Source organism: Ascidiella aspersa, chromosome 5 (assembly GCF_963924565.1).
Source record: "Ascidiella aspersa chromosome 5, kaAscAspe10.2, whole genome shotgun sequence".
Classification (NCBI taxonomy): Eukaryota; Metazoa; Chordata; class Ascidiacea; order Phlebobranchia; family Ascidiidae; genus Ascidiella; species Ascidiella aspersa.
Window position 1 is genome coordinate 1361616 of NC_139451.1, and position 27506 is coordinate 1389121.

Sequence of the window (27506 nt, forward strand, 5' to 3'; positions counted from 1 at the left end):
TGAAAGCTGAGTTTAATATATTGTAAATTGAACAGGTAATCTTGCTGCAAAATTACTATTCAATTCGGCGTAATTAAATGGTGTTTAGCTTAGTAGGATATTTTATTATTGATGCTATCCAATGAATATTGTAAAACTATACGACATGTCATTTCCAAGAGTTGTATATAGTTAATCGTGTTAATGAGCTTTAATATTGCCTAATTTAAATAGATTAAAACGACATCAACCATTGTATGAAAACAACGAAGGTTAAACGATTAATTATGGTGAAAACTACATAAAAAAATGATGTTTAAAGTATCACTATTTGCAGCGTTGACAATTTTCGGTTGAAAATGTACCATCGCGTAAATATTGCGCATAAAATGGCCGTATATAAGGGGTAACATTTGGCTAAAGTTACATTTAAAACGTGTAGATTGGACATATTTTAAACCAAACTATGACAACATTAAGTTGTTTTTCATTCAAATTCTTCTGTTGATCGAAATGCTTTGTGTTTAAAAATTATAACTTTTCTCGCAACGAAAAAATAGAACTGCGGCATTTTAGCATCACAGTTATACCGAGCAGAATCTTTCCATTATAACTATAACCTTAAGTTACAAAACTTCAGCTACAATAGGTTACATTGAAGTTACTTTCAGTTACTAAAATGCTGTATCAATATAAATGTTTGTGATCGTTTGTTAGGTCACAGTAGCGTAGTTTCGTCACAATGGGCGGAGGCATTGCGTACAGCAGCAGGTGCATATCTGGTAATTGCTGGCTGTCAACTTTGTGAAGAGACGACCACATTTCTCGACGTCTGGCGATTTAATTCTAACTTTCGCACACTACACCGACTCCGCACTAATCCCCGTAAAACAACGGCCGAAGTAGAAAGTTAACAGATATTTTTAAAAGCAGTGAGATTGAGTTTAAAACCTAACCCGCAAAATTTTGACTGATTTACCGCCAGAAACCCATTTAGCATGTTTTTACCCAATAAAGTAATACTTTTTAAAAAGTAATTATCGAATTAAATATAGCCTTGTCTTGTAAAGAATTCTGAAACTAATTTTTACAAAAATAACCTGAAAAAAAAAACGTTTTATATGATACTGCTAGTTATAGTGGTGTATTGGCGGCCATTTTGTGAAGTGATCGGCCATATTGGAAGAATGGGTGTTTGGGGCAAAATTGGGGTTCGACTGGTAGGTACAACTAGCTGTGGGCTAGCAGTTTGTAAGGCTGGAATTTCACACCAGGTGTGTTATATAGAATAATGTTTAGCGAACTACTTTACACAGCAGTTACCTCCATTTACAGTTTAACAACCTTACACTGGTTAGTTTTCTTCACAAGTTAAACGAAGTAATATAACAAACGAATATACTGTTGCTGTCAGGCATTGTATTAATTGCAAAATTGTTCTTCCGGCAATATTTTAGTTCTTTAATGATAATTACAATATTATTGCCCTGATGAAGATTCCTGTCTAGGTTATCGAAACGGTGCGTTTCTTAAAAAAATATTTGCCGGAAAAATTGACTAAACACATGCTAAAAAAAATTATTTTAAATTAAATTAATTTGATGTTATGATTTAATTATTTATTTTTTGTGTGTTTTTCACAGTTGAGTTTTTATTAAACTAATTCGACTTAATCAAGTTTGAACAATTTAACTTCTGAGGTTCCCAGCAAAATACTCGTCGGAAAAGAAGAAAATTCACAACTTTGCGGGAAAAAAATCGAGAAATATTTCAACAGGAGCGGGCATGGTCATGGTAAGACAATAATTGTTACTTCATAAAGCTAAACAATACACACTGTTGCGTCATATTTAAACGCCAAAGTTCTATTAAGGAAGATTCAGGCGGTTTATAGTTGCAAAAAATATAGCGACAAAAAAAAGTTTAAACAATTGTTTTTTAGTTGCTGAAAAGCTCTGAATATTAGTATCTCGTATTGTGACGTCATATAGAGATATAGAGTGGGTTGTTGTGTTTTAAAATCAGAGACGAAATCACCAAAGTTTCCTCGTCGAAGCGGTTAGTCATATAGATACGATAGCGGGAAGTCATGAACGTCTGTAGATCGTATCAATGCTGGGCAACTTTTCTCATTTGAGCACGGCCGAAGGTTAATATCGAAAATAGCCGGTTCGCGCTGCGCCTAATAATACCCAGGCACCTCTGTTTTTAATGCACGTTTTCTTTGCGTCTCTAACTGCGATAACATTCGGTGGTTTTTGGTCGAAATGCGCCATTTGGGGGAAATTTACCTGTGCGCCGCGCTTTCAAACCGTGTGGTCTTGTTGTTTCATCATAGGGTAAAAATAGTTGGTAAGTTTTTTTGCAGATTAGTGTGCGCCTTATAAAGCTACAAACTGTAATTTATTGGAGTAAAAAAAAACGTATTTTAAAAATAAAATTGCAACTAATGGTAAATCAAAAAATGCGCCTAAACGATCATTGTGCGATTTGCGCTTTCGATTGAAAAAATTTACAAACTGCGATTTATTTAAAAGAATAAATAATAAATCACTATAAAGTTACAAAATAAGAATTTTATATGAATGAAGTACAAAAATTAAAGCCCACTTAGAAAGTATGGGTAACATCTCGGCACCATCTTCAAAATGAATAAACAGATATTCGCAAGGTTCAAATAACCACCTACTTCTATGGGTTTTGATATTTCCACTACAAACATCCAGCCAATATTCTCATATCTAAACAAGGTTTATATTTCATACAAACCACGAATTTGCGCATAAGTACCAACCATCTTGCTGTGTGTTTTGATGCGACCACAATAGGACACCACACATATTACAGAGTCAAGTGCAATTCAATTAAACCGGCCAATCAGACCTCAGCAATTACAACGTTACCACTCATGCGTGCCAATATCATTCTCGCTGCAAGTGACGTAACAATACAGCGGTGTTTCTAATGGAAAGAAACAACAAGGTTTTTCGTCGAAAGTAGTTAGAAAAACAATGGCCTGCTTCGAGAATGCGAACTGACAATCGGGCATTGTTGTGACAAGGGCGGGAGCATTGTTAGCCAATTGTTACGTCAAAATCGCGTCTGTGCGCCGAGAGAATGACATCTGTTCGATTCGAAGATAAAATCGCGTTAATTTCTTGTCAAAACTTTGCGCGTAATTATCGCGCTTCCGACGCCCATTGTCCTCAACAATGGAAAGCTTCCTAAACGATTGTTAATGATTGTGACATCACAGACACAGTTTAATTACTGGGCAACGTGATTAGACGCGAGATTTTTTGTTTTTATTTCACCGGTTTGCGTTGTTTTATTTAATTAGAAACCATTAAACGATCAACTCCAAAATAAAAAAACTGGAAATATATTTTTTCCTTATCGTGGTCTATTCGGTTAATGCGCATGAATATCTGGTAAAATATAACATAACTAAGCATATTACGTTTTTGAATAATAAGTCAGGGTTGTAATGTTGTAATGTTTTTTAACAAAAAAATAAAAAGTTACAGAAACTTTTGTGGAGTTTTAAATTATTGATGTTAACGTTATAACGCCTTGAATAAATGGACTTCTTCTTAATAAAGATTTTTCCATACGCACTTGTATCACCATCTGTTAAACAATTGTAGCGTATAACAATATTTTACTTTTTTTACGAAAGCGCATTTTATTGAAAAACAAATACTGTGAAGCATGATGGTTTAACTACATTTTTCCACTTCTGCTTTAAATGGAAGTTGCTTCAACAAAAAAAACGAATTTAACACAAAAATAAATGCAAGAGACCACAAAACAATGCATAAGTGAAAATAACTGGCAAGTAAAGTTGCTTTCGTGCGATAAAAGCCACAATTTGGCGCCAAACATCGCAGTAGAAAGCACATTGACTTTTCAATGACCACAGGGCATTGTCACCTCACAATTGAAACTCGATATCGCGTCACTTTATATCTTCTGCGACCTTCAAAGCAATATTTCACCTTGAGGGCTCGGCGAGATAAGAGCGAAGCCTTTATTGCGCTTGTTTTTTATCTTTTGAACAAAGAAGGTTGAGGCTTGTTTTTTATGAAATTTGAACCATATTTTGAGTAAAGTGTATTTTAATTGGTTTGAAATTTTATTTTGTTTTACGACTTTAAAAAATATTTCAAAAACTTTTAAGAATTTTGTGTAACTCTAAATCTAATTTTAGTCACACACATATTTTATTCTTATTTTGGAAAACTGCTGTAAAGCTGTCCGAAAAGCAATTTTTTAAATTACCTTTCAAAGTTAAGATAAATATATTGGCATAGAGCATCAGGTTTTGAACCATTATGTTTCAACGTCATAAAAAAATTTTGCCTCAGAATTCTTTTTTTTTTACAATTGTAGAAATGTACAAAACATTTCGCTTTTTGTATCATATCAATAAAACTTTTGAGAACAATCATTATTTTAAAGCGATTTTCACCTTATTTTGGAAACACAATATAAGGTTTTATTTTATTTCAATAAAAGTACTAAAACCATAATAATTTATAAAAACAAAAGTTAAAAAAGTTGATTTTACCAAATATTGTGGCTTTATTATTTTATTGAAATCATCACAATTTCGACTAATGTAATTTCGGAAAATAATCAAAAAAAATTTAAAAAAACAACAAAAAAACATGTCAAATTGCGTCGAAGCGCGCACGTGCTCGTTGCAACAATGCCCCGCGACGCTTTTTTGCGTTCAAAGGCGGCGCGAGGCGGTCTGTGGTGTCACAATGGCTTGTCATGTCAACATCAGAACACGGGAGATAAGCTGTGACCCGAGGGCGCAACACAAGTACGATGGAAGGGCGGCACCAGTAGAAAAACACTCAAAGTATCTTTAAAAGACGCCAGTGCTCGTTGTCAGTCATAAAGCGGGATTTTTTTTTAATATTTTAAAAGAAAAATATCTTATTTTCGAAGATTTTTGAAAAACTTAAAGAATATTTAAAATCGCAAAAACTCACACTTGGCCGAAGGGCGGAACCAACAGAAAAACACTTAATATATCTTTAAAACTCACTGAATGGGCTGAGACTCTTGGTAATATTATGAAGCGAGTTTTTTTAAGTATTTTAAAAATCGAATTATTTTTTTAGTAATTGGAAGAAAAAAATGGGTAGAGATTGAAAAAATGTTTTTACATTTCAAAACTGAATTTTTTTGGAAAATTGGTAAAGTTTTAACTTTGCAAAACTCATTTTCAATGTATCTTAAAGAGTCGCCAATAGTTGTGCTTGTAAATCTCTTGGAAATAAGAAATCAGAGATAATGTTTAAAAAAATGGATTTTAATAAATTGGATTACTTTGAATAACTGTATATACAAGATCAGAAAAACTAACTTTTAAAGTATCTCTAAAACTCGTCCGAAACGTTGTGTACAAAAATATATGGACAACAAAATATTTCTCCTGTTTCGATATTTGGAGCAAGTGTAACAATATCTTCCCTTATCTTCCAAAGCCGCCCGAAGCAGTTCAAAGTACGACGTGGTTATCACTTTTAAAAAATCTCAAGTTGGGGCAAACATAGAGTTCTTTTTGATCTTTAAAATATTGCCACAAAAAATATTATTTCAATTGGCTGGGACAATATGCTCATAATAGAGTTTTGAACCAACTCTTTGAAATAAATAAAGGACTTTTAAAATATTTAAAAAATGAGTTTTCAGTTAAAAGGTCATTTTGGTAAACGATTTAAAAAATATTCACTCTAAAATATTTATAAGGCTCCCTTTTGGGATTAAAAAGTCGGGTTATAAAAATAAATTTTTTGCTTAAACTAGATGCAAAACCTTCTTTACAACGGATTTTTGAGTTGTGCCGGCTAAAACCACCGATTTCATAAGCAGGCCAAGCATAACCCTTTACCTAAAACTACAAAAATATGTGATTTTTCGTGAATACCCACTTAATAACTGACTTTTTAGTTACATTGGGTGAATAAAACACCAAATTGGGCGAAAAAAACACCAAATTAGTGAAACTGGGTGAATAAAACATCAAATTTAAAGTAGAAAGATCAAAAAAGTGTTTTTAAAATAGAAAACATTCGAAAAATAGGTATAATACAAAAATATGTGGACTTTCATGTAAAACTGACGTTAGAAGTGATTTTTAGTTGTATTTTGGTAAAAAAAACAACGATTTTAGAATTTGGAAGGATCAAAAAAAGATTTTTCGAGTAAAATGTAAAAATGTCTGAATTTTGGGGTAGAAATGACATTAGAACTGATTTCTAGTTCTATTTTTTTTAAAAACAGTGATTTTAAAAGTAGAAAGATTAAAAATATACAAAAATGTGTGAAACTTAGCGAAAAGAACTAAAGGAAACAACTATTTTAAAACTTGGGAGGATCAAAGAACATTTTAACGACTTGGAACGAAAGTTGCTTGACGAGACGCCCGACCATTGTTTACGTCGCTTGTAATTGTTTGCAAACAATAGTAGAACAATGGCGCTGGGTGGTCGCGTGCTGACCGGGTTGGCGGCGAGTCGTAAAAATCGCGCGCGCTCTTAAAAAAGCTCGCGGAAGAACATTAGCGCGCGGAAGAACAATATACAACACGGAAAAACAAATAAACAAAGGCCCTTCGCGTCACAATGGTCCTTTGATGATGTGACAAGCGAACGCGCGATGCACATCAGCTGATCTTATCAATAAATGCTCCCTAGCTTTTCGCGCGCGCGCGCTCGCTATAGTGACGTAACAATGCAGTTAGGAACGAGTGTCGAATTGCACTTCCGATGTTTTTGCGACAAGGCCTTTATGAGGTCATAATGCCACACGCCCGCGCTAGGGACACTTTGACCCCTGACCCCCTCGGGACCACGTGACCGAGCTGACCAATCAGGAGCCGGGGATAAATTGATATGAAAGATCGTGGTGTCGATTTACAAGAAATTTAACCGACGATAAAGTTTCGCTAAAGTCCACTTTTCAACACAAACTTCTCTAACGTTTCGGAAACCTATTCAAGTCGCGTGTTCAGGGTGAAACCTCTTAGTACAATGCAATAAAAACTTCATGTTTGATTCATTATAACTAGGAAAAAGAGGTTTTCATTATTATTTTTACAAAATTATTATTATTTATTTATTGTGTCCTTAATTCGAGCTAAACCCGGCTATGTACATGAGATTAAATAAAAAACACAAGATATGGCTCGAAAATATGTTTTCAGCCCATATATATACTTGAGTTTTATGTCCGTAATTTCACTTTTGATATTATAACTTGAGTTTTTTATTTTATTAATAAACTGGATACAAAAGTCAATTTCAGCTGTTAAAAAATTTTTTTTTGCTGAACAACAACATAACAACAAAACCAATATTTCCGTGTTTTTAATATTCACTCCCCGCTAAATCCGGGTCCGTACACGCCACTAATCCGTGTCGGTACATCAGGGGGGCGCCACTGAACACAGGGGGGCAGCGGGCCGCGCGCAAATGTCTCCGTTCCTATGTGAAGCAGATTCCCACACTTACGCCGCTCTCATCCAGTTGGAGCTTAAGTAGGATGCGAGGAACGACGTGACACGACGCACGTGCTAATTATACGGAGACGTTCGGTGAGTTTCCGGCGTCACGGAGACATTCCGTCACGAGAAGGTCGGGACACGTTGAGCAACGCACGGCGAACTAAAGCGCAAAAGATTTTTAATAAAGTTACTTTTTTATTTGCAACTATGCCAGTGGTTCTCAACCTTTTTTTTTTCGTGGCCCATTTACGTTGCAAAAAAATTCTGTGGCCCAATAGTATTTTTAAGAAAGAAAAAAACGTGAAATAGGTTTAGAACAAAACACAGCAGGACATATTTCAAAACGGGATATTTATTCAACCGTGCATTAGTGAGAACCTTGTGAATGAACAATAAATTTACATTCCTTTTTATTCCTCCCCAAGCCATTATTCCTGTGAAATTAAATATCTAGCTTTTTTCAATTGGTCTGTGGCCCACCTCAAATGTTCTTATGGCCCACCAGTGAGTCATGGCCCACTGGTTGAGAACCGCTGGTCTAAGCTAACTCAAGCGCGTTGTAGACGAATAGGTTTAAAATCTCAACCAAACAAAAATTTTAACACATTTCTCTGTTTTCAGTTTTTTTTTTGTTCTGTTTAAGTGTTCTAGAAATGACTGAATACCCCATTTTTCGTGGCCGCTCCACGTTTGACAGTGATAAAAACTTCTTTTTTGAATCACATAGAACTTATAACCAACCAGTTGACCTTATATTTCGGACCCGAACAAAGAAATCACTAAAACTCTAGTTTTTCAACATGTTCAACCTTCAAACGAAAACTTAACAAATTATAAAATTAGGAATATTTTTAACGCTGGAAATTAAAATGAATAAAGATTTTTTGAAAACGTTCAAACAAGGCTAACTATACTCGTTCAGGTTTTTTTTTATTAATTCCAGACTGTTTTACTCCAAACGAATACGTCGTTAATAATGCATATCGTTGCATTATTAGAATTTTCACATAAAGTCGTCTGGCTATTTGTGGACCTTTATAATACAACTTTCAACCATGCCATTCAAAAAAATACGTGAGTGGTAATACCAAAAGAAAAGAAAAATCGACGGTATTCAAATCTATCTTTAAAAAAGTTTATTTTCAAAATTTTGAAAACCATTTTGCCAATCAGAAGTAGGTAGCATTTTATTAAATATGAATTATTTGAAATGGTCAAAATATACAGTCTACTTCTGCATGGGCTCGATATTCATTCTACGTTTAAATCACGTTCAATGTTCGAAATCGAGCAAAAATATGAAAATTTTCGACCTATTGATCAGTTCAAATTCCGTCACGGCAAAAGTTAATGACAGCTTCAACTTTTAATGTTCTAATAACCTTCGCATAATCGAGTTAAACCTAATAATTAAGGTAAGAGTTGTCTCAAAAATTTGATTTTGAAGAGGTGCCAAATGAATTTTTTAGCCAAATATTTTTTTACCAATAAATTAATACCAATGTCCAATTATTTACAACGAACACATACCTTACTAGTATAATGTTTAATAATAACTTAAAACGTTACTCTAAAATAGTGTGATGACTTAAGTCAAAGACTTAGCTTGACTCAAGCCAAGTCTTCTGAACAAGGGACTTGACTTGACAAGTCTTTTTAGAAAGGTAAAGAATTTTTGTTAAAACTAAGAAAAATACCCGAAAAACTCAAAAGTATTGCAAATTAGGAAACCAAAAAAACTTAAAATCTCATAAAATCGCGTCATCGTTACAAACTTCAGTTTCAGCAAAAAAGTACCACCTTACATAAATTAAAGGTTAAAATAAACTTCAAGCCTTAACAAGCCAATGTTTTGATTTGAATTCGCACTTGTTTTGTCACAATCGTAGTTTCCTGTTTAAAATCTCTTCGTGATTAAAAAGGTGTAATTTGATTGGTGCTCAGCGGGCGCAAATTACAAGGTCGGTAAGCGCGTGGAAGCGGACAATTACAGGGCCGGTAGCGTCTGGAAGTTGGAAATTGCGGGGCGCTAATTTTGTGGTTTTGTCGAAACGTTATCAACAAGCAACGTGGAATTAACTTGAAGTGGTTTGGGCGCGTTAGCCTTGCCTCATTCTTTTGCTGTTTTTTTAGGGTTATTGGCCACAATTACTGCAAAACAATTAGGCAAAGCAATATATGGCTTATTGTGTTTAGCGAGCTAAGTCTTTGAATTGTGCATTCCAGTTTTTCTTAAGCAATGCGTTTTCATCCTAAATTGGGCGGCCGTTTGAATAGGTTGGGTCGCCGAATGTAGTAATTTTATATGGTTGGATCTATTAAGATTGAATAAAGGTTTTCAATCAAAAATTGAAAGGTCAAACAAAACATAAAATTTAAGTCCTGGTCATTGAAACACATTTTTATTCGAGTCACATCCTATTTTTGCATCCTATTTTTAAGTGATTTTGTTACATTAAAAGTTAACTTGCTGTTTTTTAATTAGGTATTTTAAATACTTTTAAAAGCAGTACAACCCCCAATCACTTCTTTTAAACTGTTTATTTGTTTGTTGCTACAAAGCGAACTTTTAAAAGATAAAAATGAAACCATATTCCTTGAAACAAATCTTTAAAAAATGTTATCTTACTTTTTTAGCACACTGAAAGTGAAATGAGCACGTACGGTTGTAAATTTAATTCAATATTTAATGTATTTAAATGAATTTTAAAGCACTTCAAAATAACTTTAAATTTTTTAGCATGGTCAAAACGAAAACTTACAAATTTAAAACAACAAATTAATCAAAGAACCTCATTTTATTTTTCAGCACGCTGAAAGTCAAATGAGCACGTACGGTTACAGCTATGAGCCGGCAGCAGCTTCAGGCTACCTCGCCAGTTCCCGGGGCCCCTCCAGCTTCGCAAGCCCTGGAACCAACTACGGTATGCCCGGTTCCAGTTACCCCTCCCCCTACGCCCCTTCAGGGGGGCACCCGGGCATTTCTTCTGTTGCGTCAGTCGCGTCCGGGGCTTCCCCTATATCCAACCACCACCCCCATGGAATGCAAGCGGCAACTTCGGCCTACTCGGCGCCGCCCCCGCCCCCCCTTGGCGCCGGAACCGGGGGGTTCCATGGGTTCTCGTCGGCCTACGGTCCCACGGGCCATTCGGGCTACGGCGGCCTGATGAACCAGTACCAGAACTGCCAGAGCATCGGGGACGCTGTTTTGCACCAAGGTAACTGTGACGTAATAGTAGGTTGGTGTGACGCGATAATAAGCGCCTGTCTTGAGGATCGCGAAACTGCTGTATTTTTGTTTTTTACTTTCTCCTGTTTTTTTTTTATTGCGGATTTTTGTTTTAATTTTTTGCTGTTTTTAAATTGTTTGCAGAAATTATCCCAAATTTATTATTAATACCGTTCAACAAATTAGTTTTGTTCGCCTCCCCCCCAACAGATAGTTGAGATCCCTAAGAACTTCATCGTTTGAATAAAACATCCAATTTTTCCAATTATTTTATTACTTGGTTTCACTTTTCAGAATAAGGCGTTGTCAATATTAAAAAGCCCTTTCCGAAATTTCAGTCTCACACACAATTTCTGCACGAGTGATTTACACTTTCCCAGTTGTCCCAAAAATCTTGGCCCACGCATTTTGTGCCTTTTCGTAAAATCCGCACAACCTGTGCAATTTACAATTTTTGTACTTTTTTTCCCAGTTGCACTAGAAATCATTTTTTGTGGCTCCGGTGAAAATCCGGACAACTTTGCTGCAACAAATAATTAGCACCCAAGTGGTTCATCCTATATCGATCAATCTTTCTTGACAACTTGATTTAATTTCCTCCGACGTTTGTGACGTCACACAGCATGATTCGCGACGTTTAATTTGCTAAAACTTGATGACGCAACAAAGACGGGCGCGAAAGTTGAAATCTCGACACTTTATCTCGAACTCAACGCACGTGTCAGTGACGTAACAATGCCGAACGCGATTTCGCTATAAAGTTACTTTGAGTCACGATCGCGATTTACAATTCTGGAATGTTGAGTCAGCGACACAACGCACGCGACATGCGACGCTTGATTATTGTTCTAGCGCGACACGCGACACAAAGTTTGTTTTAACAATCGAATATATTCTACAACCTCTGACTCCTTGTGACGTAACAGGCGAATATTGTATTTTGAATTTACGCCAAGTTTTTTCGAAATTGGTTGATTTTTGCGTTACAATACCGCAGTGTGACGTAGGTACGGGAAGGGGGCAAATTGAGGGGGGCATTAAAATTTCATCCGCGTTCCCACGCTTTCCTGGAGTTATGATCATCGAAGCGCGACGCCACATCAATGAGAACAATGCATTCTAGAATTACTTTAACAATGGATCGAATATGAAAGTTTCCCGCGCGATCAAAGAGGCCAAGTGATGTTTGCGCAGAAAAGTAAAAACTTGCGTAAACAATAAAAAAAACAGTAAAATTTAGGAATACTTCAAAAAATGCGTTTTAACTATTTGATGTTTTAAAGAACAAATCATATTAACAATGGATAAATACGTGACGTCACCAAACAACAAACTTCAAACTTTCAGAAACCATTTAAAAGTTAGGAATATTCCAAACGCTGCCTTTCAACTGTTTTTTGTGTCTTTTTTCAGTAACAATGCCTTCTAGAATCACTTTAACAAAGGCTTAAATACGTAATGTCACGGAAAAAGTTGCCAAAATTTCAAACTTTTAACCTTTAAAACCAATTAAAGTTACAAAACTTACAAGTTCTGTAATCGTGCTATTTTTAAAGTTGTTTTCATCTCTTTGTGTGAAAATAAGTTTCAGATTTTTTTTTTAGCATCTTGCAAATTAAGATTCCAATTCAGATAAAGTTTCAAGTTAAAATCACCACTTTTTTTAACGAAACACAAAACTTATTTGTTTGTGTTGGCTCGCAAGAAATAGATTAAAAATTGTTGAACTTTGATATTTTCAAATACCTGTACATTTTCAGAAAATTAACACAAGTAAAATTGAGGAACTAAAACAAGTAAACTTGGAGAAAATTACCACAGATAAATTTGGCAAAAAAACACTTTTATGTGATACTTTAAACCAACGGACAAATACTTGTTCAAAAAACAAAAAAAATGGTTTAAAAAATTCATGTTATTTACCAATGCAACCCACAATTAAGAAGATCTTGGCAAAAAAACAACTTCCAACCGAAAAGTCTCATCATACATTGAGTTTCCTCACAGAACCAGCACATCACACCTTCTTTAATTATTTATGTCACAATCGTTGTCATAGGGACCGCATCCGCTTTCCATTGTCACGCAACTGTAGAGCGACGCCATTTTGTTGTAATAAACCGCCCTGTGTGACGTAATAATAGCTCGCTTGTGAGCTGGTAATGAGGAAACTTGAAGATTATGTTTCGTTCGCTGTGGATTTTTTTACGGGCTGCTTTTTCACACTGATTTGCAAAAATGATTAAATTAATAATTTTTAGATAAAACAAAATGCAGAAATATTAAATTTAACAAAACTTAAAAAAAATTGGGTTCGTTACGCGCGGAATAAGTATTGCCTTTTATTTTAAATTAAAAAATTAATTTTTATACAAACTGATTTTATAAATATTTACGTTAACTAGTAAATTAAAATTATTTAAAAAAAAGTTAATTTAGAAATATCAAATTAATAACAAACTTGCAAAAAAAAGATTTTAAGTGCTGCAAGTGCTTTCTAGCTTTTAATTTTTAATTAATGTACAACACTTCAAGAATAACTAATTCTAAATGTAATTGTTTTCAACGAAAATATCTTTGATAGGTTTAGTTTCTGTAAAAAATCGCTATAAAATTGTAGAGAAAGCGGCAAAACAATTATTTTTAGTCCTGCTAATAGGTTTGTAACTTTTAAATTTAAATTAAAGTACATCCCTTTAAGAACTGTTAATTGCTAAATTTAAAATAAATAGCTAAAAATATCTTTGCTAGGTTTAGTTTTACAATAAAACCGCCATAAAATCGTAGAGCAAGCGGTAAAAATCGCTTTAATTCAGTAATTGCTGCAAAATCCAAGGCCATGATTTATTTTCTGTAATTGATCCGAGCACTTGACCACAATCGGATTTGCATTGTTGCGTCAACAATTAAATCTCTATCACACCTTTGTCGTCGATTGTTACGTCACAGTACGCTTTGTTGTTGTAATTATTTCCAGGCACGCGTACCGAATTAGGTCTATTGTGTGTACACAGATTAAGAAAGTTGTCGGTTGGACTATTTTGCGGAAATCGATAATTATTTTTGAAGTTTTACAATTAATTCTATTTTCCTGAACAAACAACCTTAAAAATAAGTTCAAAAGATATATTTTATAATTTTTGCTTGTTAGGAAAATAGAATTACGCTATTTAAGGATTTAAATCATTTACACCTCTGCCTTTGTTGACAGAACTTTATGATTTTTTGTTAATTTTATTAAAAAACTTGTTTTGTTAAATAATTGAGCTCTTGTAGACAGCAGATATATTAAAAAAGTTTGTCGCTTTGCGTTTTTTAAATTAAATAATGACAACTTTTGAATTAAAAATAATTTCAGCTCTTCTTAACAACAATAGAAATCAGTCACAATCACATTAAACAACAAAACTATAATTTAAATTTGAAATCTAAATTAACAGTCATAAACAATCAAAATTAACACAGGTACATTTGTGTACGCCCAGTCCAGCCATAATTACAAACTGCAGCAAACCACAATGACTTAACATTGCACGGACATATGAGAACACATTCATATAAAGTCGACAAGAGTGGCGTTGGCCAGTGGTTAGGAATTCCACTTGAGCTCGACAACTTTCTTGTCGTTTTATTACTAAGGTGTCTCGTTTCTTTCCATTAGAGAGGCTTTAATTTAATTGAAACTTGAAACCTTAGATTTTAAAGCCTGGCGTGGCGAACTGGATATAAAATGTCGGACATTTTACTTAAAGTAAAAAACAATCGTTGTTTTCAGCGATAACAGACAAAATACACTTTATTAAAAAGTTATTTTGGTTTTGAAAGTAGAATAACCCTGTTTAAAAATTATCTTTTATCTTTTATATGTATTATTTCTAAATAACTGTTTTGCTAATAAAAGGTTCATTAAATATTTTTTGTCGAATTTAATCACTGGGTCAAATTTATTTTTAATTGTCAAAGCGGTTTGATTACGCTCTATTACTTTTCAGTGGAATTCGGTCATTTAACTTTCACATTTCTAACCTTTTGCCAATTCCTTCCACGTATATCTGCGTTGTACGAAGGCAATTATTACACCGACAACGGGCTTTATGACGACACCCACCCACATATTTAAACCACGCAAACTCAAACAAGCCTCAAGTACATTTGGAACGTCTTCGCGTTATCGATTGTTTTGACATTATGATGTCACTATTAGTTTGTGTGTTTTAATGTAAATATGCGACTTCAGCGTTCGCATAAAACTAAGCAATTTGTTAAGAATACTTAAGTCTTTGGGTTAGCAAAGGAAAACAAATGTGATAAAGTTAAGAATTCTTACATTTAGTTGCAAACTAAATGTTTATAAACAATTTATCTCCTTGCCCATGCATTTGAACGACGACAATGACTTCAAAATGGAGCAAATATTGTTTAACCCTTTCAGTCCTCTTTAAAGTCATTTTCTAAGATGTTAAGATAAATCTAATTTGCCAAAAAACATTTTTCTTAAAATCTTAGAAAATGACTGACTTTGAAAAGGATAGAAAAGTCTAAAGTCTTATTTCCTATCATTTAGGTTTCAATATAATGCAGCAAACAGTCTCAAGTGAGAATCCAAATAATTTTTAACAAAATTTTGTAAGAATGTTTGCAAAATCATTGCTAAGAGGGAAAAACCTTAGAAGCCAGATTCAATCTCAAATAATTTTTAAGTGTGAATCATTTTTTATTCCATTCTGGTGGCTGCATTGTAGACCCAATTAATAATAATTCATGACATTTATCCAATAAAACAAAGAAACAGTGTCTGAAAGTCATTGAAACATCACGAATCATAAAAAACAAAAAACAAAACGTTTTTTTTTTTCAGTTTAGCATTTGCTAAACAAAACTTAAAAAAATCGCTGTTAAATCCCTTCAACGTTTTTAATGATAAACAGCAAAAAAACTCGCAAAACCGCGAGCGGCCCATTGTTACCGAATAAGGAGTAGTGTGTTGAAAGTTGCCGAGAGTGTTTCAAGCCGAAGTTTGCAGAAAAATCGGGAAATTTTGAGACGCGCGCCGCGTTTTAGAGACGGCAGGTGTTCTCCCGCGGTTCAGAGCACTTAATTCTCGAACGCACGCGCGCGCTGCTTTTAATTAAGCTCTGTGATGTCACAAAGCACGTCTTTACGCCCCTGAGCAAGTCAAACAGAGCGACTTCAAAGCTTCAGGGAGGGTTGTGGGGTTTTAGGGGGGTTAGGGGCGCGTGTGGGGGGGGGGGTCAGGACCCTTCCGCTCCACCGGAGCCGAAATAATGTAAGCAATGACCGTTTGAAACGTCACAGAGGCCGATTATTTGACGGACAAGAGCGTTATCCGGGCGCACTTGCAATTATTCCGGTTTAATTGCCACCTGCGCTGCGCACAACGCCACTGCGCAGCCTTCGTTGCCAAGCAACTGTCGTTGTGCCCCAGGGCACCGACCTGTGTGTGTGACGTCATAGTGTTGATTGTTGCTTCACAGGAAACCAGATGCGGCCACGTGATGCATTAGCAAAGTTTGCACAATCGCCGAAGCGTGACGGCCACGATTGTTCCGTCACAATGCGCATTGTGAGGCCACCAACGAAGCCAGAAGCTTTGGCGCCAATGGCGTACTCAAAATGTTAAACTAACGGGGTTTTCGGGGGCAAAACACACCCCGGGAAGGCTGTTTTCGCAAGGTCGGCATAACAATGCGCCCGCGTTCGAGAAACGATTGTGACGTAGCCAGTTTTAGAAGGTTTAATTGTTCCCTTTGTTTGGCTTTAATCCCAGGTTTTGTATGTTTTGGGGGCAAACAAACAACTAAATTGTGATGTAATAACTGGGGCATATTATTCTAGTTGTCCCTCCTCGTAATAGTTATTTTTTTCGTCAATTTATTTTGCACCAAGCTCTAACCAACAGCATCAGCTGGTAAATCAACCATATATCAAATTGTCCCTCAACAAGTTTGTGGGTTTGAAATGTACGACGAAAAATAGTTCGTTATTTTTTTGACTATAGAAGGTACAGGTAACTTCATGGGCTTAAAATTTACGTAAAACCTACAAAATTATAACAGAGTAAGGCCACCAACATTTTTATCAAGTCCGTTGGGGTTTGGGGGTAAGTTGGGGTTCGGGGTAAGTTTGGGTTCGGGGTAAGTTTGGGGCCGCATTAAATAACTGAAACTATTAAATGATGCCATTTTTTTTAAACACTCAAATTGAAATACCAAGGCAGCTAAAACTTGATTTCTTATTAAAGTCAGCTCTTGGGGAAAACTTGTAGGGGGCAAAAAGTTAACTGAAACCATTTGTTTAGTGCAAAAACTATTTGTTTTGCCAGAGCAGTTAAAAAATTTAAGTAAAACATTTTTTAGGCAGAAATCAAGCAAATAACAAGTAGATACCCGTTTCTTCTTTAAAAAAATTCACGTAAACCATTTTTTTCAAGTGAAACCTATTTTTATGCCAAAATCAAGCAAATGTCAAGTATAGGAAGAATCCGTTTCTTCTTTTATTGTGTTTTGGGGTTATTTATGGGGTTAAAGGGGTGATTTAGGGGTCACATCGCATAACTGGGTGCTCCCATGACTCACAGCGCCAGAAATGTTGCCGATTTTTTTTATTAATCCCCTCAAAGGTGACTGACTGTTACGTCACACTCGAGAGCACAATGTCGTCACAATGGCGCGGGCGTCGAATTCTAGAATTATTCGGTAAATATTGGCGCGGCGCCTTTTGTTTTCACGCTCGCTTGTCAAAGGAACCGCGCGACGCTTTCAAGTGACGGGCGCATATTTACGCACCCTGGGGGGGGGGGGGGGGTAGTTTGGGGGGTTCTAGGGGGGTGTGGGTCGTAGAACCTCGCTTGACGGTAAAGTAGCATTAACTGTTTCTGACTTTTTACCTTGGAATTCATTTTTAAAGATAATTTTTATACATATATATATATATACAATATCAATTTATAACAGTTTACACACCCTGTTGGGGGGGGGGGTGTTTTCAGGGTTCTAGGGGGTGGTTTTGGAGAAATATAGGGGTTAGGGGTTTCTGGAAAACCTACGGTAAAGCGGCTTTAAATGCATTAAAACAAAACAAAAAAGTTTAATTTTTTTTAAGTTCACCGTTGAAGAGAATTTATATATATTGATATGAAAAGTTTATACCAATTTAAGAACCCTTATGGAGGATTTTGATATGGTAGGCTCATAAAATATAGATACATTTTGCAACTGCCAAAGTCAGTGCTTTTCAATCTTTTCTGTCCACGCACCAACTAATTTAAAAAAAAAACTTTTTTTCTAATTTTGTCGTAGCTAGTAATGCCTGATAATATCGGGTCTACACCTGATGCCAAGTATCGATACTCGTCCGATACTACTGAAAACAAATAAGTGTGATAAAAACGAGTGAAGGTTAATTGACTGCAGGTTGGAAAGCGTGCCATTTTTTTTAATTATGTAATTTTATGCCAGTCGACATTTTAGGCTCATATTTCCAACCTCGACCATACCTAGCTAATACTCCGTTTGATTTAATTATTTCGCTTTTTCGAAGAACTTTTAAACAGTCTTTAAAACGGCACAAAGTTTCTACTATGAAGCCCACACGGAAGTGACAAAGTTTGTCGCCAAACAGACTTTAACGCTCCGTTGGAATCGCACTTTTAACTGTTTCACCCAAGACAAAGCCAACATAAACACCGGCGATTTCTTTGAACACCAACATAGCAGCCGAAAGGTGTAAACACGCTAAACAATTGAAACTTTTTGGGCTTAAATTAGCGCTGAGAGCCTAAAGGGAGTCGAAAGCTGAACCTTTAGTTCCTTAGCATCAATCTCAATCAATCAATATCACCAAAAAACAAACTTGCACACATTGACTCCTGGTTAAAATTCTGCGGGAAATCGAATCTCGAAACCCGGCGGAATATTTTTCGGTTTCTTGATGAAGGTTTTCGCGACGCTTTCTTGTTTCAAAGTCGGTGACATTTTGCAGATTTCGCGGCGCGATAAAAAACGAGCGGCCACTGGCAGGGCGTGTTAAACAAACAATTACAAGGCAAGTAGGGCCAGGTTAGACAGGTATGTGGGGGAGGGCTTAATATGCACTTTCGCCGAACCCCTGCGGGCCATGTAAATCGCTTTTTGCACGCGAAGCGAGTTCTTGGGCGAAAGAGCGAGGCTTCTTATCGCTGAAATCAATAAGGAACGTAATGGAGGAAAGGCGGCTTTCATCTGCGCCAAGAAAGATCCAATTACAACCTCAGTCACGACAGAGTATTTCGACGGGAACGTTATTCGGCTGGAATTATTGTATTTTGAACATTTTTCTTTTTGTGTCGGGGTACACGAATGGCGAAATTTCGAAGTTGCGCAATTTTATTGAACGCAAAAATAAATACTTGTCAAAGCCTATACAGAAGTTAATATGATTTCTAAAACGAATAAAGAGTTATTTGTAACGTATAAAATGCTTCCTACTTCTGTCTGTATGGGCTTTGATATTCATTCTATGTCTAACTACAACCTCTAGCCGTTATGCCCTGTTTTCAGCTCTTTATTTTGCAATAAACTGAATACATATAAGAAGTATAATGGTTGGAGGTTGTAGTTGGACGTAGAATGGATATTAAAACCGTTCAAAATATGTTACTTACTTCTGAGCTGTTAAAATAATTTCATTTATTGGGCATATATTTTAAAGTTATTCATTTCAAACTTTAAACCGCTGCATTTATTTTTTCCACCTCAAATTAAAAACAAGTTGAACAAAATTCGGTAAAAGCAGGTCAACGGAAAGCGTTCCAAGATTTGCATCGCTTTTAAATCCCCACCCCCCCCCAAAAAAAGAAAAGAAAACGTCACTTTTTGATTGAAATTCGCCCCGAAATAAAAACGCCCCGAAACATTAAGCGGTTAAAAAAACAAAAAGCAGACATTTCGCGGAGACAATCGATTTGATTGTGTCGTGACAATGGACGCCCAGGCGAAAACGTCACAAATGTCATTGTCGAGCGCGCGCGATAAAAGCGGAATGGAACGACATTCGATAAGATCTGTTCCCTCTATGATGTCATAAGGCCGTCGCGATGTATCGCGTGTCGAGAGATCGGGTTTCGAAAAGTCGCCAATTATCTTGAAATAAAACACTTAAAAGGAGACGCGAGAAGTTCGAACAACATTCTGATTTGTTTTTTAATATTTTTTGTGTTTTGATAAGAAATAAAACGCTGTAAAAATGTTCTAAATCGCGACCGTTTTTTTTTTACAAGTATAAATTTCAAGTAAATCGAAAAAATAAATTTTTGATTGGTTTCTAGTCTTTTTTTGGTTTTGATAAGAAATGAAACGTCGTAACATCGTGAGTTGCATTTTTCACAAGTGTAAATTTTAAGTCAATTGAAAATTCCGCTTGGGTCTGATAACTTTTATTTTGTTAGGCAGTAGAACCCCGTAAAAACGCCCTTCTTTTGAATTTTACATAAGTGTATATTTTAGGTGAATCAAAAAAAATAAATAATTCTGTTTTGTTTTTTTGTTTTGGTAGGGAATAGAACCCGGTAAACCATTTTTACCCATTTTTTAATTAACTTTGTAAGAGTACTGGGTATCCTTATAAAGTATAATGCTAATTTAACAATGAATTTATAAAGTTTAATATGTGAAGTAGATAAATCATATTAAAAAAGGCGTTTAGTCGCACTTGTATCAGTTAATGTGTTCGGAGCGCATTAACCAACTTGTTTAAGGAAAATCTTAAAAGTGATTTATTTTCTACATTTGCATATTTTACAGACGCCAGACAAACTCAATTCCCCAAATTTTTCGCGATTTTTAATTTTTCATTTTTTAACCGAATTGAACATGTCATAAAAAACGCCAAAGGGGATTAAAAGAGAACGAATTGCAACCAAACCGCGTCGTAGCGCTCTCGTGACCTTCAAGCGTCAAGGACATCCAAATGTAAAACGTCAAAATGCGGCTAGAACGGAATGCTGTTACGTAGCGACATGGTTGCAACGAAACAATGGCCTGTCACTCTGTAGTAGCGGATATTTTGCGCGGACGGATATTTAAGACCGGACGATCGTTCAAGGTCACAATGCGGTCATTATGTTGTCATAAAGCGGCAATTAAGTCGAGAAAAGGAAATGCGGGATTTGAACCAAAACAAGTTTCACCTCGCCTTTATAATCTGCTGGAGCCTTCTTCAAATGGCGCCGTTTTTAAAGTTTTTACAAACATTTTACCAAAAATAAAAACAGAAATTGCAAAGGTCATGTTTTATTTAATTTCGCTGTTATTTTTTACATTTGCAATTTTTTTTTTTTTATTACCAAATTAGCATTTCATTTTCACAACAGAAATTACAAAGAGCCATCTTTATTAAATTGCTTTATGCTTTTTGAATTGGTAATTATTTTCAAAAATGAAAATTTTATCTTTATAACAGAAGTTACAAAGGTCCAAGTTTTTTTTTTTAATTTGAAATCATTTACACAAATAAACACTTAAATTCCCAACAAAAATTACAAAGCGCTCACCCTAAAAATTATTAGGCCTCTGTTTCGACTTTAATCACATTTTTTACAAACATTTTACAAAAATGATCATTTCATCTTCACCAAAAAAAGTGTTTTTAAATTTACAATCATTTAACCAAAGTGAAAATTTTTACAAGAAAATTTCATCCCAAAGACCTCTTTTGTCTAAGTTTACAATATTAAAAAAATTAAAAAACAGAAAGAATTTTTGCCAATAAAAAGCTATACTTTCCAGCGTAGCCACAAGAAATCTTACTTTAAACTTAATACGTTTTCTTTAAAGTTTTATTTTTACAAAAATTCACCGCTCGATTCTGTTGCGTCACAGATACGAGCCACGTCATGGGTGGTGACGTCATGCTGAGCAAGGGCAAGAAAAAGAAGATGCGCAAGCCGAGAACGATTTACTCGAGTCTCCAGCTTCAGTCGTTGAACAGAAGATTCCAACAAACTCAGTATTTGGCGCTCCCTGAAAGAGCTGAGCTGGCTGCTACACTCGGGCTTACACAAACTCAGGTGGGTTAAATGGGGGTTAAAAAGGTTAAAATGGTGTTAAAAATGAGGCTAAGATGAGTGAAAAAGGGAATTTAAATCGGTAAAAATGGAAAAGATGGGTTAGTTTGCTGCTACACAGGGGCAAACACAGACAGCTGGGTTAAAAAGAGTTTCAAATGAGTAAAATGTGGTTGAAAGGAGCTAAATGGGTTGAAATGGGTAAAACTGAGTGACAATGCCCAGCTAGCTGCTACATTGGGCCTTACAATCTCAGTTGGATAAATAAGGCTGGAAATGGGGTTAAAATGGGTAACTTTTTTCTCAATTATTAAAACACACCAACTTAGTCCAGAATAGCGTCCTAAACCACGACAAAATGAAACCTAAAAGCTCCTGATTCAGCAGAAAAAGTTTTTCAAACTCCTCGCGATTTCAGAAGTCACGTGATCAAAGATGTAACTTCACAAGACAGATTTAATCCCATGCGAGCAGCGTCGTCATACGTTAAATCCAATAAGCCCGGGGTATTATCCGGTTATCAGGCAGCATTAGAAGCGGGATTATTCGAATATAAACTCTCACGAAATGGTCTTTCATGTCCCAGACGGAAACTATGGTGAAAGTTCTTTTAAGTTTGCGTCGGTCAAAAGTTGAAACTCTTTCTGTTTTGCGTCACAAATCGTAAATGTTTCCGATTAGCAATTTCAGAGAAAGGAGAAATGCACAAATATACATTTTATCTGGAGTTTAAAAGTTTTATTTTAACTAATAGTAATCAAAATTCTGGAGTTTCAGTTGCTAGATTTTGACAATTGTAAAAAAGGAAGTTTTTATGGGATAATTTTCGTTAAACGTCATAAATCCATTTGTTGACTGTCATTCACTTCATGTGAAGTTATAACTTCTATTTCCCTCCTCTCTAATTTCGGCGATTTTAAATTAAATTCCTGTGATATTGTTGTTGTTTTACGACCATTGTTTAAGAAATGGTAATGTAGTTTAAATTCAATACAAACGCATAAATGGACTTTAAACAACAATATTTTTGGTTCGAGTTTTTAGGATGAACGACAAAGATCAGAAATCAAAATGGCGTTTTTTTTTTTGTTAAATGTAGAACGAAAAAACAATATTCAACACAAGACGCGAGTAGTAGTTCTAACAATGTAATGTTTATTTAGACTCAAAATTTTAATGACTTGTCCAGCCTATCTTCCATATTTAAATGATCTGGCTTAACTCATGTGTTAAAGTTAAAGAAAAATACAGATCGTTTACAAAATAAAAATAAAAAATACAGATTTGTGCTTCGTAATCTCAAAACCCAAACTAATTGCGACAGAAGGTTATTTTGCTGATTCATTGCGGCTCCTAAAAAGTTCCTTGAAACAATAACACGTCATAATGACGTCAACAATATTTCCAAAGCAGATCAATGCTTTGACCATTCATAAATATCACAGCAATAAAGTTATATATCTGTGTTTCCCAAAAGGTAACTTCTGCAATATTGTAATGAAAATACAGTTTTCATTAATGTTTAGCAGTGCAGAAACTAAACCTAAAACAGTTAGGGCGCTTTTTAACACACAGCATGCAAAATGACATCTCCAAAATAGCCAGTATTCGTCAGAGGAGGTCAGCCCATAAAGGCGTGTGGTTTGAACAAATGCCTTGTGTACATTTAGAACACTATGTAAGGATCGGTAATATTGCCTGAATATAGATGACCAAGCAAAAAGTCAAGTAAATCGACAACATATAAACTTGCTCAGATGTAAGTTGTACTGTTTTAAGTGTTTTTAACGTTTTTTCAGACAGATTTTATGTCCCTACGAATTTAAACTGTTGTGATTTTAAAATAAATAAAAAAATTGATATTTTAACATAAAATCTGTGCAGAAAAACACTTAAATTCGTAAAACCCTAAATCGTGTCACGTTAAAGTTTAAAAAGGAAGTTAAAAGTATAAATCGAGCATCCGAGCAAATTTACCCGCAATGTCAATCACTGGTTGTTCCCTATATTAATTTCTGTGCTAAAATGTCAAGTTTGTTTTATATATTTTAAAATTCACAGTAGTTAGAATCCGAATTTCTCTAAAAAAATGATAAAAAAAATCCCTAAAGTCGTAATACTAAAGATCAAGCAAGTTTATCCGCAATGTCAATCAGCGTCGGTTCCATGTTTTACATCTCCCGTCCGCAAATCCACCGCTTCCGCAAAGCAGCGCCGTTTGAAGTCGCAGGCGAACCGCGGGAAACCGATTCGCTACCGACGACTGCTTATTACCACGTGGTTGCCTGGCAACGCGGCGCGCCGTGACGTAACAATGTCACGACGCTTTTTAATTGTGAGGTCGGTGCCAGGCGCCGTTGGCCCTCCCCTCCCCCCAAACTAGCGCGGGAACATTTTGTTTCAATGAAAACCACAGGTTTTATTTCAGGGTAGATTAAATGTTGTAATTATTTTTTTATTTTTGTTTAAAAGTAATTTAAAACTTTGTAGCATAATGGTTGGAGGTTGTAGTAAGACGTAATAAGAATATCAAAGCTCATACACAAGTATAGGTAGCATTTTGAAAGTTTCGAATAAGTCTTTATTCAATTTATAAGTTTTATTTTAAAGTAAATATGTTGCTATTATGTATTATAAATGCGAATTACGCGGATGAATTTCTCACTATAGGAGTGCCTTCTCACTTTAAATTGTTTCAGAGTATACACAGACTTAGACAACTAGATAAGATGTTTAAAATGAATAAAGAGTTATTCGAAACATTCAAAATGCAACCTACTTCTGTATGGGCTTTGATATTCTTATCAATTTAAAACTAATTTGTGAAATAACTTGAATAAAGTAGACAACAAAATTTATCCATTAAAACAAATGTCATTTTTAAATTAATGTTAGTTAACGGTTACCACGCACGTTTTCAATTAACTTGAGAGTTATCGAAGTTATATTTAAATTGATAGCATTCGTTTCAAATCTCGTTAAAAGATTTAAAGTTGAAAATGTTGGAGCTTAATTCTCGGATAAATTTTCATTAAACTTAAAACTTATCCACTTAGGAGCATAATGTTGGCTGGAAGTTGTATAGAAAGAATATCAAAGCCCATATCGTAAGTTAGAGGGTCGGCAGTTCGAATCCTACTCGAGCACAATTTTCCAATATCTATATAATGGTTGCGAATAAGACAAAAGCCGCTAGAAAGTATAAGCTTTTGTGAAACTGGATTTGCAGCCTTCAGGCGGGTCAGGCGAAAACAGTTATTGAGTGGTTTTCAATTTCATCCAAGGCATATAGTAAGAATATCAAAGCCTATACAGAAATAGGAAGCATTTTGAACGTTTCAAATAACTCTTTATTAATTTCCAACATAGTTAGAAGGCACTCCTATAGTGAGAAATTCATCCGCGTAATTTGCATTTTTAATACATAATAGCAACATATTAACTTTAAAATCAAACTTAATTTTATTGCAGGTTAAGATTTGGCAATTTAAAGTTAAATATAAACGGCAATACATTTATGTTAAATTAAACTCATCCTTTTCATCCTAGGATAAGATTTTTATATATTTTCAAACACCAAAAAAACATTAGTAACATACAACTTTTTCTTAACGTTATTGTAACCGACACGTAAACTTAAAAATCAAAACATTATAAAACTTATTTTTTCCAGGTTAAGATTTGCTTCAAAAACAATAAAACAACATTATAATGAGAAAGTTTTCTTTAAACTTTAGATTTATCAACGCTATTAACATAAAATATATCAAACACATTTATGCGAAGCCTATTTTTAACAAACTTATACTTTTTTCACTCCAGGTTAAGATTTGGTTCCAAAACCGTCGATCGAAATGCAAGAAATTGATGAAGCAAGGAATCCACGACAAGGACAACCCTATGATGTCACCATCAGAAAGCAACAGCTCGAACAACAACAACAACAACGCAGCCGCCTCACCCGCCTCTATTACGTCACCACTCATTACGTCACTGCCACCGACCGCAACGTCATCAGATCTAGACCCCAGCCAGGAAGGGGCCAATTTAGGGGCCGCCCCTAACCCCTGGACCCCCAACTCGGGGGAGGAGCAACCCTCGCCCCAACCTGACCCCCAAATGACCCCTAACAGACTGATGACGTCACCACAACAGCAACAACAACAACAGGTCGGCATGGCAACCACCTCGCCGTACCACCACATGATGACGCCGCTGCACAGCATGACGTCATCAGTAGCGCCGATGAAATCCGAAATGACGTCACCGACGAACGGCGGGCTTCCCCCCCAGTACGCGCGCGACTTGCAGGGGTATTCCCCGATTCACCCAGCTCACCCACAGATGCAGGCAAACTTCTGGTACTCGGACCACGAAAATCACGTGATCGACTCCCGCGCGATCCGGGAAGCCCCCTACATGAAGTGACGTCACTCATGACGTGTGCCTTTTGCCCCCCAACAACTTATCACATCCCCCGAGCTTGAATGTGGGGAGCATTTGTAGCCCCAGCAGTTGCGGTTTAGGGGATTTTCTGCCTTTATTGTTATTCTAAGTGGTTCTTAACCTTGGGGGCTTACTTAAAATTAAAGAATGACAGCATTATTGTTTATATTTAAAAGTGAATTTTCAAGTTTTTTCAACAGTTCATAGCAGGTCATAACTTTTCATCGAACAAAAAGTAAAATTGGAATTATCTCAAAACAAAAGTATGACATCATCTTTAAAATGTTTTCATCTAAAAGCAAATTTTGAGTTCATATTAGTGCTAGTAATCCATAGGAGGTCACAACTTTTTTCCTTTTTAAAAAAATCAACAACAAGCTTTTTAGAACCTCCCAAGTTCTTTGCAGGCTTGAACAAAAGGTTGAGAACCACTGCTTAAGGGGAATTCCCGCACCCTTTTACCAATCGTCGTCGCTCTTTAGGGTATTTCCCTCCGCTGCCATACTTTGCACATTTTCTATCGACACGCATGAGCGAGCATGTAAATATGACGTCATAATCAGCTATTTATCTTGGGCGGCCGGGGACGCCCCTTTTACGGTCTGGTATCGTTCCTTTGTTGTGTCATAATGCGCCTTTATTACGTCACCGCGGTTCGGTGTGTAGTGTGGAATTTTCGATTGTTTCTTTTGCCCGAGAGTTTATTGTGACGTAACAATAGGCATCGTTATTATTATCGGTATTATGACGTGACTGATAAGCTTATTATCAGACGAATTAGTTCACGTTGGAGGTTTGCCAACTTTCTCTTACTTTTGTCGAGTTGGTTTCCGGTGATCGCGATCCAACAATAAAATCATCTCGATGACAGGCCTTTGTGACGTTTGTGAACACTTCTGTGACGTAATGAATGAGTAGATGACAATAATGCAGGTTTGCACAAGAAATAAGGAAAATTTAAAATATTGCACAACAGAGGTTGAAAAAAGGTGTTGATCAAAATTTTGTGTGAGTTAAGAATTGAGAAATTCAGAATGAGCAGAACAAGTTTATTAAAACAAAAAAAGTAAAAAAAAAAATCCGAACTTAGTCGTTTTAGAAAAAGCTAAAATTATGTGCATTAGAGAAAAAAACTGAAAAGGCTAGTAAAGAAGACCTTAACAGATAAAAATATGTTTCGCTTAAATATGACGTCCGTATTTTGGCGAAATATATTTTTCAGCGAAAAAAATATTGACTTTGACTAAGACCTAAGTCTTAAGGAATAT

At 35.6% G+C, this 27506-nt stretch overlaps 1 protein-coding gene across 1 annotated transcript; it reads left to right on the forward strand.

The window, feature by feature from the left end:
* Positions 1-1677: 1677 nt before the first annotated feature.
* LOC146141423 (uncharacterized) lies at positions 1678-26536 on the forward strand. Its single transcript, XM_083389887.1, has 4 exons — positions 1678-1773; positions 10311-10719; positions 21608-21795; positions 25615-26536. The coding sequence occupies exons 1-4, from the start codon at positions 1765-1767 to the stop codon at positions 26218-26220; spliced, it is 1212 nt and encodes a 403-aa protein (XP_083246013.1). The 5' UTR covers positions 1678-1764; the 3' UTR covers positions 26221-26536.
* The last annotated feature ends 970 nt before the right edge of the window (positions 26537-27506 follow it).

Coding starts and splice junctions, on each gene's coding strand:
- LOC146141423 (XM_083389887.1), top strand. Junction 10,720..21,607: donor GGACGCTGTTTTGCACCAAG/GTAACTGTGACG, acceptor GTTGCGTCACAG/ATACGAGCCACGTCATGGGT. Junction 21,796..25,614: donor TCGGGCTTACACAAACTCAG/GTGGGTTAAATG, acceptor TTTTCACTCCAG/GTTAAGATTTGGTTCCAAAA.